The sequence below is a fragment of the Erithacus rubecula genome, assembly GCF_903797595.1.
Source record: "Erithacus rubecula genome assembly, chromosome: 3".
NCBI lineage: Eukaryota > Metazoa > Chordata > Aves > Passeriformes > Muscicapidae > Erithacus > Erithacus rubecula.
Genome location: NC_136689.1, coordinates 96,732,625 through 96,746,368, shown reverse-complemented (window position 1 = coordinate 96,746,368; position 13,744 = coordinate 96,732,625). Strand labels below are relative to the sequence as shown.

The following is a 13,744-nucleotide window of genomic DNA, read 5'->3' as shown; positions in this document are numbered from 1 at the left end:
CCTGGACTCTCTCCATTATGTCAATGTCTCTCCTGCACTGGGGAGCCCAGAACTGGACCCAGCACTCAGCTGTGGCCTCACCAGTGCTGAGCAGATGTAAAGGATCACCTCCCTTGACCTGGAGGCAACACTCCTGATGCAGCCTGGGACACCACAAGGCTCCTTTGCAGCAAGGGCACTTTGGTAGCTCGCTCAGCCATGAAGTGCACGTGGAACATTAACTCCAGGACAAGGCAAGACTGGGCAGTAACAAGGAGCCAGAAGAGGACTAAGGCAGATATACCTTCAAAAAAGCACATTCTCAATATGGATACAGCCCTGGTGAATCCCCTGTCTGATCCAGAACACCAGTTTTGCATTCCTTTGTTAGCATAGTCTCTCCCTGTCTCTCTCAGTCACACTCAATGCCATTTCTGAGCAATATGTGTGACCTTTTCAGATACTTCACAGCAGGAACATCTGCTTTATCTCATGGATATCACTTATTTCTGCCTACAGTTCTGTCTATGGCCAGGTGCCACCAAAGGTTATATCAATGACTCTTGGACAATCCTGAAAAAGATGAATTTTTTCTTTTACAAGGGTCAATTTTTAGCAGATATTCAAACTACCTTGTTCCCCTGCCATACATGTGTGCATTTCCTTCATCTAGTGGACCATTTCATTCCCAAAAAAACCCCAAACAAACAAACAAAACCCCAAATTAAAAGAAAAAAGGAGAGAGAGAAACCCTTTCTGCAGGATTTTCTTACTGCAATTTTGAAAGCTCACTTCTTGACATGAAAACCAAGCTGTACTCTATCTTTGTTATCAGCTGTAAAAGCTTTCACAGCAGGTCACAAGAATTAGGAGCTCTTGGCCCATCAGAAGACCACTCCTGGATAGTAGCAGATGGTACCCAGGGTGGATCTGGGCACCTTTCACAGAGCCTGAGCAGCATTCAGGTGCTACCAGCAAGCTGAAAAACACCCCAGTAAACTTGCTAAAAAAACTTCACCTTGCAAAAAGAAAATTTTAAGTTGTATACTTTTTAAAACTATTGCACCAGTGCTATGACATCTTTCTCAACTCTGTCCATCCTGTGCATCCACTACATGAAACCTTCCACACTTTTCAAGAATGGAAGTACCATCTCCCTGTCTGCAAGTCAACTGTACTGCTGACCTTTCATACACAGGGAATCAGACTGGAAATAATTATATGGCATCAATTATGTGACAGAGTGCCTTAGACATTCTGTTTGACATCCATTGAGATGATCTGAACAGCTCACTCATCACTTCATCATCTCTGATTAATACACTCACCCAAATTCACAACCTTTGTGAATCTCTATTTGTTATATGACAGATGATGACTGGGGAGCACATGACTCCTCAGTATATACTAGTATTAAAACATATTACAACCCATAGACCTATCCCTCCTACCTACCAATCTATCCCCCTTGAAATCCTAGAATTTCAAAGTCCTGCTAAGTTTTTATAGGGCCAAATTGAAAACTGCATCATGGCAATATTTCTTCCCTGATTCTTTCACAGTTTATTTCCCATCTAAACCTGTTCTAGCTGCAGCACAATATAGGTCAGATTTAGTTCACTCCAAGCATGGGAATTTTTACATTTAAAAATTCTTCCTCTTTCACTACAGTGATGCTGCCTATTTAAGCATTTACTGACCAAAAAATATACCTGGAAACACATACTCAGACGCCATTCAGTGGCCCTAGAAAGAATCCAAGTAATTGCAAAGTAATTTTTATCCACAGGAAAGTTATTTTAAATAATTTCAGACTATTCTTTCCCCTTTTTGGTGTTTTTAATTTCATTTTGATCTCACATCCACAACTGCATCTAGGTCTGAAGGAATCTAAAGGAAGGTCTCCAAATTAGGCTGTTATTTTTTGAAACAAACTAACATTTTAAAATTCCTGGCATCTTTAGTGTCAAACCCACATTACATTGTATAATTTTTTTAAAAATTGGAACGATGTATGTAGCTTGGTTCTTTTCCCCCAGCTCTCTGCTGATGCAATCACCACAAATCCATGACAATAAAATTTCTTTACTGAAATATCCAGTGTTTTTCTCTTTTATACCCATTACTTATAAGACAACAACAAAAGGAAAAGAAAAAAGGAATTTACTAGAAGAGTATTTAACTGTACTCCTCATGACTTAACATTCTACTATGTATTTGCAAGACAGAAGAGCATGTAAACAATAGCACAGCTTTTACTGCCACAAACCTAACGTGATCATATGATCCCTGCTTGCCTCAAGTATAAACTATAAAGGTCATTTTAAAATGGTGCAACAAGATTTACAGCATTCCACCTCATATTTTCTTCATACCTATTTTTTATTTTGTACATTGTATTATTCTCAAAATTAAATACCTTCCAAATCTATAGTTAGATAAAAGCTATGATCAAGGACCAAGCACACCATAAATCCAAAATATTCAGGTTCCAAAAGATGCTTCCGAGATAATTTTCCTGGTAATTTCTTACATGCCTACTCGGCTGAGGGACTGATCCAGAGTAAAATGAAATCAAAAGGTCAAAATCCTGGCCCTGGTTAGATGCAGCAATAAAAGTCTTACTGATTCAGTAGGGCCAAAATTCCATCCACAAGGATGGAATTTCCTTTGACCTAAATGTGCTTTGAATCAATGCCTAATAGTCTGTGAGAGGCAAATGGTTTCTTTCATTTGGGATTAACTCATAGTATTCTCTATGGTGTGATCAGATGTTGTTGGGTTTTTATGCCCAATGATAAGGTGATTAAATAATTTGCAAATTCAAAATGCTTTTCCACCTTTTAAAATATTTTTAATAGATTATTGTTAAGACATGATTTTAAATAGTTATAGCCCACAATGTTTTATTTTGACATTGACAACAAAGATGCCCTATTACTGCTCGCTGGGGCCAAGGTGTTTGAGAACTATTGGAAATATAATTCCTCTCTGAGCAGAAAGAACTCTGAAGAGTGTTATCTTTGAGCCACAACATAGACTGTTGGGTAAGGTGTTTCCAGCATGGGTCCCTCAGTTACTATATCCACTAGTTAAAAGCCAAGATGTGAAATTAATGATGTCAGGGTTTGGGAGACAGCTTTAGCATGGAGATCTTGTATCCTGACTGCTCCCTGTATCAGGGGCATTGGATGCAGATGTCTCATAACACAAGCACTTACAAAACAAGTGGCTCTTCAGCCATGCTGACATTGTCAAAATTATCCTTGTATGACACTGCTTCAGTTTAAAAATTGGTTTCAGTTTGAATAGAAGTGGAGATTAAATGTGATCCTGTGCAGCAGAAAAACACCTCAGAAGGACTCTACCTCTCAGATGATGCATCTCACTCAGGAAGGAAAGAGCAGCTGCCCCTTATGTCTCTGATTGGTTTGCATCTTCCACCATCAGCATGATAAAAGCTCTCTTGTGCTGCTCTGAGGCTCATCTGACCCTTTAATGAGCTGATTCAGCTCATTAACCTGACAAGGAGTAACTCCTTTATATTTTGTTTTGCCTGATATTTACTGCATTTGTTCCCTAGAACCAGAAGAAGGAAAACAGTGGGAGTACATGTGTGTGGGTGGAACAGCTCTGCCTTTTCAGCAGCAAAATTTTTAGGTCAGCCTGTAAAATCTTATCCTGCTTTTCAAAGGTACTGTAGATCTTGACTTACAAAAGAAAAGAAAATCCTTCAGGGATTTATTAAGAAAAAAAAAAAATTATGAAAGCATTGCTACTTGACAAGTTTGCTTTGGTGAAGAAACCAGCTTTGAGAAATGAGTTTCCCTTTCTGCCCTTCTCCTCACCCACCAGTTTTTCAACATTACCAGCACCCAGATTGTTTTAACACAATTGTTCACAGGGCTGCTCTTCAGGCCAGATCACTGAAACTATCTGCAGTAAATATCATGTTTAAAATCACTCTTCAGCCAGACCCGTTAATTGCAATGGTTCACAGGATGGCCTTTCAGCCAACAGTAACAGCCAAACAGGCAGTGAACATAAGCATTGTGACGTGAAGGGGAAAATTTTTCTATTTTTAGAGTTGGCTGTGCTGTGAAACCAATGTAACAGGCAACAAACCAATCATACAGCAAAAGGTAAGAAAAGCTGATGACTGGGGATAAAAGATAAGCAAGAAGAATCTCAGATAATTCTCAGCAAAGAATTCCCTCATGGGAAGGAGCTGAGGAAGAACAGGTGAAAAAGTCTGACACTTCATAACATCCCCAAAACACCAGAGAAGAGTTTAGACTCAAATGCATTGCATACATGCATGCAGGGATGGGTACATGTATTCAATGTGTTACCCTCCAAGAAAATCCTCTGTTTTACTCCCAAATAGACTAATCACAATTAATAACAAATTCTGAGGGATGTAAATAGTTACAGGCCAAAATAAAAAACAAAACACCTCAGCTGAAGAAATGTACTCCCTGAAAACTACAGATTATCTCCTCCAGCATCTGACATTCTCTATTGGCTGGGTACAGAAGGGATTTTGTAAGCCAAATTCACATGGTGATGAGCTCAAAAGCAGAAAACCTTCTCAGACTGCTTACCTCTTTTGCACTTTTAATTTTGGCCAGGAAAGTGTAGAGCTCCATTGTTTCAGCAAACAGAGCCCGACACACTGCTTGGTAGTGGTTGGGCGCCTCTGATCGGGTTGGCAGGTGGGCAGCACACAGCTAGGGAGAAAAACAAATAAACAACAGGGTCAAAACAGTGTCCCACTGCTTTCATTAAACCTACAGAGCATGGGGTGACATGGAAATGAATGCAACCAAATACCAAGGGCACAAGCATGCATGAGACATTTCAGTTTAGTCAGGAATTGGGATGTATTTTCTACATTTTCTGTTCCTGTTTGTTTTATGAGAGGAGTATTATAGGAATGGTAAGGGGACTGGTAGACCATGTTCTGGAAAACCAAGACACTGCCTTTTCATAACAAAAAAAAAAAAAGTCCCCCCCGAACAACATAATTCAACATAATTATCATAATTGTGAAAATGAGCCGTTTTGCAGTAGCAAATTTTGGGAAATCATACTTAATTCAAACCAGCTTTAACAGTGTTAAGTATTCCTATGAACATGGAAGAGAGCTGTATCTCTACCAGTTTATGAAAGAATGGAAGGTGAAGCAAGGAGAAAAGTACAGTGTAGTCATCAAGTTGAAACTCTGATCAGATTTATTTCAAGCAGCACAAATATTTTAAAAATCAGTGAGAGCAATGGAAGCAGAGGCTTATTGCTTTACCTCAGACATTCATGAACATTTCCAAACACAGGCATAGATAAACCCAAGCTAAACCCTGCAAAGAAACCCTACAGGTGTTTCCATATACACTAAACTTGCAAAACTCTTAAATTCTACTCAAACCACTAACACTTATTCACAATTACTGATGAACAGTCAATCCAGCACTGCTTTTAGAGTAAAACATGCAGCTCCCATTTACACCAAGAGAAGGTTCACTGAAACCAGCCTTTACATTTCAAACTGAGAACCTGAATGGTTTGAGTGACATCCAGCTTCATGAACATTTCATGCTCATGTAAATATTAGCTGAAAACAGACAGAATAAAATTACATCTCTAATTTGTTTCCTAAATACTTTTAAATTAAAAAAAAAAAAATCCCAAAGCTGAAACTTGAGTATCCAAATCTTGTGTCATACTGGTATATATGCAAAAATAAAACCAAGTCTTAATCAAGGCCTTGATATTGGTCCTCTTTCTGTGGTTCTATAGTAACTATTTTTTATATATACAGCTACATTCAGATCTCCAGAACTAAAGCTTGAGACAAAAGCCTCTTTAGCAGAAGAGCTCTTAATTAGCCCAGTGGCACACTTGTCTAAATCTCTCCTGTTATTACAGTGAATGCTGTGGTTACAAGGGGCACGTAAAGCTCAGGCTGTTTTTCCATCTTGCTTTCCATTTGATTTAAATCCATACTGCCACTAAAAGGTGTGATCCTGTGGCCTCCAGCTGCACGAATCCACAGATACCCTTATGCTAGTACGGGAGATTGTGCCCTAACTCAGACAGGATTACTCACCCAGACAAAAATTAACAATGTGAAGGAAGTGGAGCAGGAGACAATTACTCTTCATGGCATGGACACACTTACAGGAGGCAAAAAGGAGCAAGGAGAATGTGCTGCCAGGGTGGGAAAAGGGAGGAAGGGCTGAACAATTGTGTTTGGGTACAGTCAGACTTAGACTGCCTCAATCTCATTGACAAGTTGCTCTCTGAGGCCATAGGCCCCTTGCTATCTTTTATTTCTTCCCATTAGAATAACAATACAGAGCTCAGTGGTCAGATTTGGTCAACTCCTTTGACAAACTTTTACAAGCACAATTTGGACTCCTGCAATACCCTGTTCTGATCATGTACCCTATGTATTTATCTCCTTTTGGCTGTAAAAAAGAAAAGTTTACATATATAAATACAGAAAATTTATATATATGTGTGTGTATACTTTTATTCCTTCCTATATATATTTTCCTTCTACATAGGAAATGCAAGGCAGCCATGTTTCATGAAATTGCCCTTGATCTCTACACTTCAAATTTTATGCTGTTTTACAGTGGATGGCCAAAATTTTCTTAGACTCTTCAAACTTATTTCTGGACAATCACAAGGACATAGTTGACACGTTCTTCCTTTTTCTCCCCATCGCCCCCCCCCCACCTTTTTTTTCCTCCTTTTTTTCTCCTTTCTTTTTTTTTCCCCCCTTTTTCAATTGGATCATCTCCTTTGCTGATAAAGGGGAAAAAACCAAAACAGATGCATGTCTAATGTGTGCAATAATGATAACATATACCAAAAAGACAGAATCTACTGAACATTTCTCTTAATGAAAATATTAGAACATTAGACCAGTTCTGAGTACAGCCGTGCTCTTTTTTCCTCAATAATGAATCATGTCCTTACTTGCCTTGTGTTTTCATTTTCTGGTTATTAATTATAGTACAGATAAAAGGATTTCATTCTAAAATATATTACTTACAAGAATCAAAATAATAGCAACAGTAATTTTTAAAAAGGTCATAAAATGGTATAAGTCCTCATAGCTGAGAATAGAATTTTATTATTATACAGACTTCACACAGGTTTTTAAGAATCTTTTTTTTCTTTATTCAGAGGCATGCTAATTAGAAACAATTTGCATCAAATATTGAGAAAGTTAATGAAATGCAATGGTGACAAGCTCAAGCAAGAAATGGTTGTAATATTGATTCTATTACTGAACACAAAGTAAAGGGGGGAAAAAAAAAAAGCCTCCTGCTGAACTTAAGTTCCAAAAGCAACCACATAAAACCTGACCATTTGCTTTGCAAACATTAGGCTGCAGGTATTAAAAGAGGGCCAGCAGCTCCTACTAACTTCAAGTTCTGAGAAATCAGTCTCTGAGTGATCTTACATTATGTGAAGATGCATTACATAATAAAACTCCTTGTGGTAATATTAAATCAAACAACTCAACGTGAATTTTTTTGATTAAGGAAGGTAAGCCTGAAGAAAAAGGAAAATGTAAATAGGACAGGCTGGTTTTTTTCCCCCTTCATTGTAATATGTTGTACTTGCACATTGGTTCAGAACGCTTTACAAGCTGTAACTTCTGCATGAAAAAAATGCCACAAAATCTAGGCAGGCAAGGCAAATCAAGTATGAAATGCCACTTCTAGCCTGAGTTCAGGATATTTATCCACTTTAAAAAATTTAAAATCTGAAAGTTTATGGTAGTAGTGTTTGAAAAGCTATGTTACTGTAATACACAACAAAAATCCCATGTTTTAATAACTGAAATATGAAAGGATAGCCATCTAATAAACTCCTACTCTCACCATGTCATAGTGGTAGTGGTGCAAGAAGGATTAAGATCACATATGCAGTCTTTTCCAGTCATTTTGAGGTTATGTGCTTATTCTGACACTTGCCTTTTCATCCCTCATGATACAACTTAAAACTGCCCTAAGGGGAATGAACTTGAACAGTGCCCAGAGCTTAATACAAGGGCTGTTTGTTCTGCTTCCAAGAAGTCTCAAAAAGTATGGCTCAAAACAGATTATGTAGTCTTTGCAAACTGGTGAAATAATAAAAATATTAACAGCTACTGAAACATTAACTAGTTCAGTCTGTAAATATTTCCATTTGCAATCATTATGAAGAGCTGGGATTTCTGATTTTTTTTTCCTAACTGAGCCTATGCAAAACCCCAGCTTGACCCAAAGCATTCAATCTTTGCTTGATCACTAAGAAGATTAGAGCCGTTTCCATCCACATTCAGGGTTCACAGGAAAAAAAGACATTATGTAAATATCATAGCCTTGCCAGCTCCTCCAACTTCATCCTCAGTTGACTAGGAAACAGGGTGCACCAAGCCAAAGCAGTGTTAACAGGAATCACAATTTAACCATCTGAAGAGATCAAACAGCATTTCTTGCATTTGTTTGAATATATTCCAGCAAGGCCTCCATAAAGTTACAAAAAATACAACTGGCTCACCCACTAAAATACATCTAAGTTTTGCAAAACCATTTTGGCTAGATACTGCAAGCTTCATCCAAACACCTGGGCTGCTGGAATTAAGATTTCAGAAGACAAAAAGTGTTTCCACTTGTAATTATCTTGGGCAGAGGGCCTGTATGAATACACCACAAAGAAGAAAAGGATTTCTTTTTCCCATGGGCCACAAAGACAGGCCATTGATATTATGCAAAACATATTACCAGCCTGAAAATGCCAGGCTTGTTAAGTGTTTTGAAAGCCTTGGAGTATTAACAAAGACTTAAAAGATGTACTTTTTCTTAAGCAACAAGAAGAAATTACTTTAACCAACAGATCATTGAACATGCAAGTGTCCTAGGTATTTGCCTCATCCTTTGCAGTATGGTTACAAAATAAAACTCAGCTTGAGATGACTTTTTCAAGTCAAGGCTATTTTCTGAAAGATTTTATCTCCATGAAGATAAACTAGAGTTTATGACTAGGCTTTTCATACATACCCTTCCTCATATGAACTTAAAGGAGCCACATGCCTTTAAAAACAAAGAAGCCTTACCAAGACAGTAAATTCGTAAACATATATTTATACTTAAACTTGCATACTTTACAGCATATTTGTAAAACTCAACCAAACATTTTGCTTTGCTTTATTATCCTGAATAACGTTGAGGGATGGGTTGTTCACAGGAATAAGTGTTTTGTAAAATGTTTCTACCTGCTAGGACCACCCCTGTGCACAGTACCCACAACTTAGGCATAGTGCAAATTTTGAGGTGGCTTTCACAACACCTGGAGCCATTTCATCTGCTTCCCAACATTTCAGAGCTGCTCTCTCAAACATTCCAGGCAGAGATTTGCCCCTGGCTCTGCTACCTGTAACTGCAGTGGGCCAAGGACTGCCCCATCCCTCTGCTAAGGATTCTAGGGTAATACTACTGAGAAAAGACTGAAGTAAGAGAAAACAGATAAGAGCAGACATAGCTATTAATCCACAAAATAAATTCACAGAAAATATAGAAAATATTCACAGAAAGCTACTCTTCACCTGTAAAAGTTTGTTAACTTTTTAATTGATATTTTAAATTATCTTTTGCAAGTGCTATGGAATGGCCAACTAACTGATTGATGTGTGAGCTCCTAGTTAATTTTGCATGCCTCAAGGAAAAGGTAGGTTTTGTGGAAATTGAATTAAAATGCTATACCAAGCACATCTACCTTGGTATTTAAGTGTTCTCCAGCACTCTAGTAAGGCCTTCCCTTGTGCTGGTATTTGTTGTTTTGATGATTGCTTTGGGGTGGACAAAGAAATTACTACACAATTCTCTACTTTCCCAATTTCCAAATTTAAGTGATCCTCCCCAGTGACATAACAAATACAGTCTTTCTTTACTAATTTTCTTTTCTAGTATGAACCTGCAAATGCAGCAGCAAAGCTATTGCATTTAGCAATAACAAGTATAATTTGAAGAAATAGTGGCCTTGGCTGGTTCTCTCTTTCAGGATTGTGAAAAAGGCACAACAAGGTAGCTGCTGAAATTAAAGCCAAACTGCAAATGGAAACTGGATGATGCAAGGATTGAAAACACTGCTTTACATAGGATCTTGATCCTTAAAGAAATGTCCACTTGTCTGTATCAGATAATTGTCATCATCATCATCACTAACTACTCTCTACTTTGCAAAGTCTAGGGATTAAAGGCTTTGAGCAAATTATTTATATATATGCTGAAATGTCAAACAGGAATGGACTAACAAATGTTTACAAATGTCCTCCTGAGTCAAAACTTAAGTCAGCCTGGAAGTAAAATTGGAAGATGCTCATCATGTGAGTGGACTGTGCTGGGAAATGCTGTGAGGTTTTGTATGCTGTCATTGTTTTAGAAACACAAAGCAAAACACATGGATTCAAAATGTTGAGGATGAAACTGGTGCATAGTTAAGGACACCCTTCTACTACTTTCTCCTGAACAGAATATCTGTCCTGACACTTTCCTTCAGGAACCAATTGCATTGAAGTGCTGAGCACCATGACTCATCCTCTTTCTTAAAATCTTATCACCATGTAACTATTTGAATTCTTAACTACTTTTCCATGCTATTAAACTGAATTTAAGCAGCGATGAGAATCTTGATAAAATTTAAACAGACAGCAACTGCAAGACTAACACCTCACTGAACTGTCTCACTTATAAACTTGAACCTTATCCAACAACAGACAATTAAAAGTGAAGATAATTTGTAATCTTTTACATTTATATGATACCATCTTTAGGTAAATGAGTCTTACAAATATTTAACATAATTACAAACACTTTTGAAAGTACTTAAAACTTACACTGGTGTTAGGAAAAGGAAAGCAAACTCCACTATACATTACTGTCTATAGTAACACAATTTTTAAGTCAAATCCTCTGTTTTTTATGCTCAGTGAACCCTATTCTCACTCTTTATTAGCTTTCTAAGAATGAAGACCTTGACTATCAAAACAAACTTTAAATGAAAGTCAACCTATTTTTTTGAGACAATTATTATTTCCACTGATATTTTGATACTAAGTTTTCAGTGACTGACTAATTTTATGTGCTAGTGCAGACTTCCTGACAAAGCTGCATTTGTATAAATTCTCACTTCTACTTGAAAGCTACGAGGGTATTTTTACCCCTCAAATACAGCCCCCTGCATACAGCTATTTCTGGATTATGTGTTAGGTGCATTGTTACACTGCCTTTACACAGTGGACTAACAACATCCTGCTTCTCAAAGAGACTTGTTTCAAAAGAGCCAATTAAGTGAAAACCAATTCTGCATTCTCTCTTAGTTTCAGAGAAACTGTGCTCTGTTGTTTCTTAGCAGAATAATGGAGGAATTAATAATATAAATATGCAGTAATCTGAATTTGCTAGTTCTCGTTCTTTGACTATTCAGTGGAACATCAATGGGATTATTCATGGGCAAGGGAAAAAATCTACCATTTCTATTTTTCCCATTTTTTTCACATAAAATGCCAATCCCTACAACATTTAGCAAAACCACCAGGTAGCCTGTCAACAACAGCTGTTTTCTAAAGCTCTCTGCTTCACAAGTAGACAACAGCTCATGGGTAGCTCTCATCTGTGCCACTCACACATCTGCATTTCATGCCAGAGCAGTAGAGTGAAGGATGAGACGGAGGCATCTGAGTAAGAAAACCAGCTTCAAAAGCACAGGAGAGGCGTAGATGGGAAAACACGATAAAACTGGATAATTAAAGGAGAAGGGGAGTGGCAGTGCATATTCACAGGGCTACCTGTAGGTATTTAGCTAACAGCCCATTAAGCTGTGGAACCACCCTTCACATTATTAAATAACTTAGACCTGAACAACTGCTAGCAAAGAGCTGCACCCCTGTCATGCCATTTCGTATGTTTGTCTGTCATGTTGCTCAGGCCCTCCTTAGGGCTGCAGGTGCCTTCTACTGCTACTGAATTCCTGCTTCTGCTCAGGAGAAGGGAGGAGAGTTGGTTTTGTACCAGGATGCTTGGCATACAAAACAGAGATTGAGGGCAGGACAGAAGCTCTTCTCCCCAAGACCCCACACAAAGCAGATAAAGCAGCTATTACACCCAGGCTGCTGCTTGAAAATAAATAGAGTATCTCAGGAAAAACAGTAGAAAATACTGAAGTTTTCAAGCAGTGTAAATGAGAAAACAATTTTATCAAAAGGTGCCATAAAATGTTGGGGAATGAGCCCCAAATCAGAAACCAAATCACACTGCACACATAGAAAAGGAAGGGGAGAGTACTGCAGCAGAGAGGCTGTATGTCTCATTTTAAATAATGCCCATCAATCACACCACTAAACAGTTCAGATGTTTGTATACACTCTAATTGAGAGACAATATATAAATGTAAGGCAGTTTATTCATGAGCCACTTAAAATCCAATTAAAACATATCAACTAAAATAAAAACATGCACTCTCCTTGGCAGCAATTTACAGCTCACATACAAAGCTTGAAAGTGTATGTGTGAGTGGGAAGTTTGTTTGTTTTTATGTAAAGTGATGAAACTTCTCTCAGCAGGCATAATAATAATAATAATAATAATTTGCTTTCATGTTTTGTCCTGAAGCATGACTTTTTTTATTCCTATCCAAAAACCAGATTTCCAGCCACATAACCAAATAGACAGCATTACTAAGCAAAACAAGCTTTTAAACTTCACTCTCAATGAAAAAAATCAAGTAACTTCTAACAAGTCTCATTTTGCTTTCATTAGACCTCAGCATATGGAAAGTTCTACTCCTTCATCTATGCCTACTCCTTATTTGTAGTATCTTTGTCAGGGAAATCAGGTCTTGGAACCCTGACTGTATGAAAAAGGACCTACAGAAAAACTCTTTCTCTTCTTCCTCCAGGCAAGTAAGCTTAACACTTTTCTCTTAAAATTTGTAGCCACTGACTCTACATTGCAATTCTCTTAGCAAGCATATCAGTTATATAAAAGTTAAATATGCCACTCAAAGAAAGGTACGGACAAAAATATTTAACCCACAATTTATTGATTAAGTACTTTTGGCTCAAATATATATCCTTGTTTATTCAAACAGAACCTCAGTTCCCTCTGTTTATAGTGGTGGTGCCTTTTTTTGTCCTTTTCCTTACAAACACTTAATTCCTGGAAATTGTCTCCAGCATGGTAATTACTGGAAATTGAATTACCTGGAGCCAATGGCTTTGACATACTCCCAGTACACAGGTGGGATTAACCTGCAGGGACTGCAGATGGTGTTTATACTGCCCTAAATGCTCAGAGGCTCGAGGAAAAGACAACTTTGCTGCTTCACTTTGCCTCCACAAGTTTGTGTCCACTGGCATCAACAGGAGAAAAAGCATCACTCTGTCAAGTATTCAAGGCCAGGTAGTGTATCCCAAGCTGTGCTGAGTCTGCACTATGGGGACTGTAGTTGTGCTGTTGGGACTCTGTCACAGCCTTGCACTCCATGCCTGCACATATTCTTTCTCCCTTGTGATACTAGGAATTAAGAATTTTATTTTTGTCAGTGAAGCTGAGGTCAATGCAAAGCCCACTGGGCTGGTCAGGAATCTTTTTTGGTATGGAAAATAAAAAATTCTGGATCAAAGCCATCGCTGACCAAATCACATATGATGCTACAGCATATTTTTCCCTTCTCTGTTGATCCACTTTCACTTTTCTCTGCTCAAAAG

At 37.9% G+C, this 13,744-nt stretch overlaps 1 protein-coding gene across 4 annotated transcripts in view; it reads right to left on the bottom strand.

Moving 5' to 3' along the window:
* The window catches only part of SPIRE1 (spire type actin nucleation factor 1), a 126,038-nt gene that overhangs the window by 43,498 nt on the left and 68,796 nt on the right, over nucleotides 1–13,744 (bottom strand). For all 4 annotated transcript variants that reach the window (XM_079300545.1, XM_079300546.1, XM_079300547.1 and 1 more), the window contains exon 4: nucleotides 4,584–4,709. In XM_079300545.1, coding sequence (XP_079156671.1) covers nucleotides 4,584–4,709 — 126 coding nt within the window. The remainder of the gene's footprint in view (nucleotides 1–4,583; nucleotides 4,710–13,744) is intronic.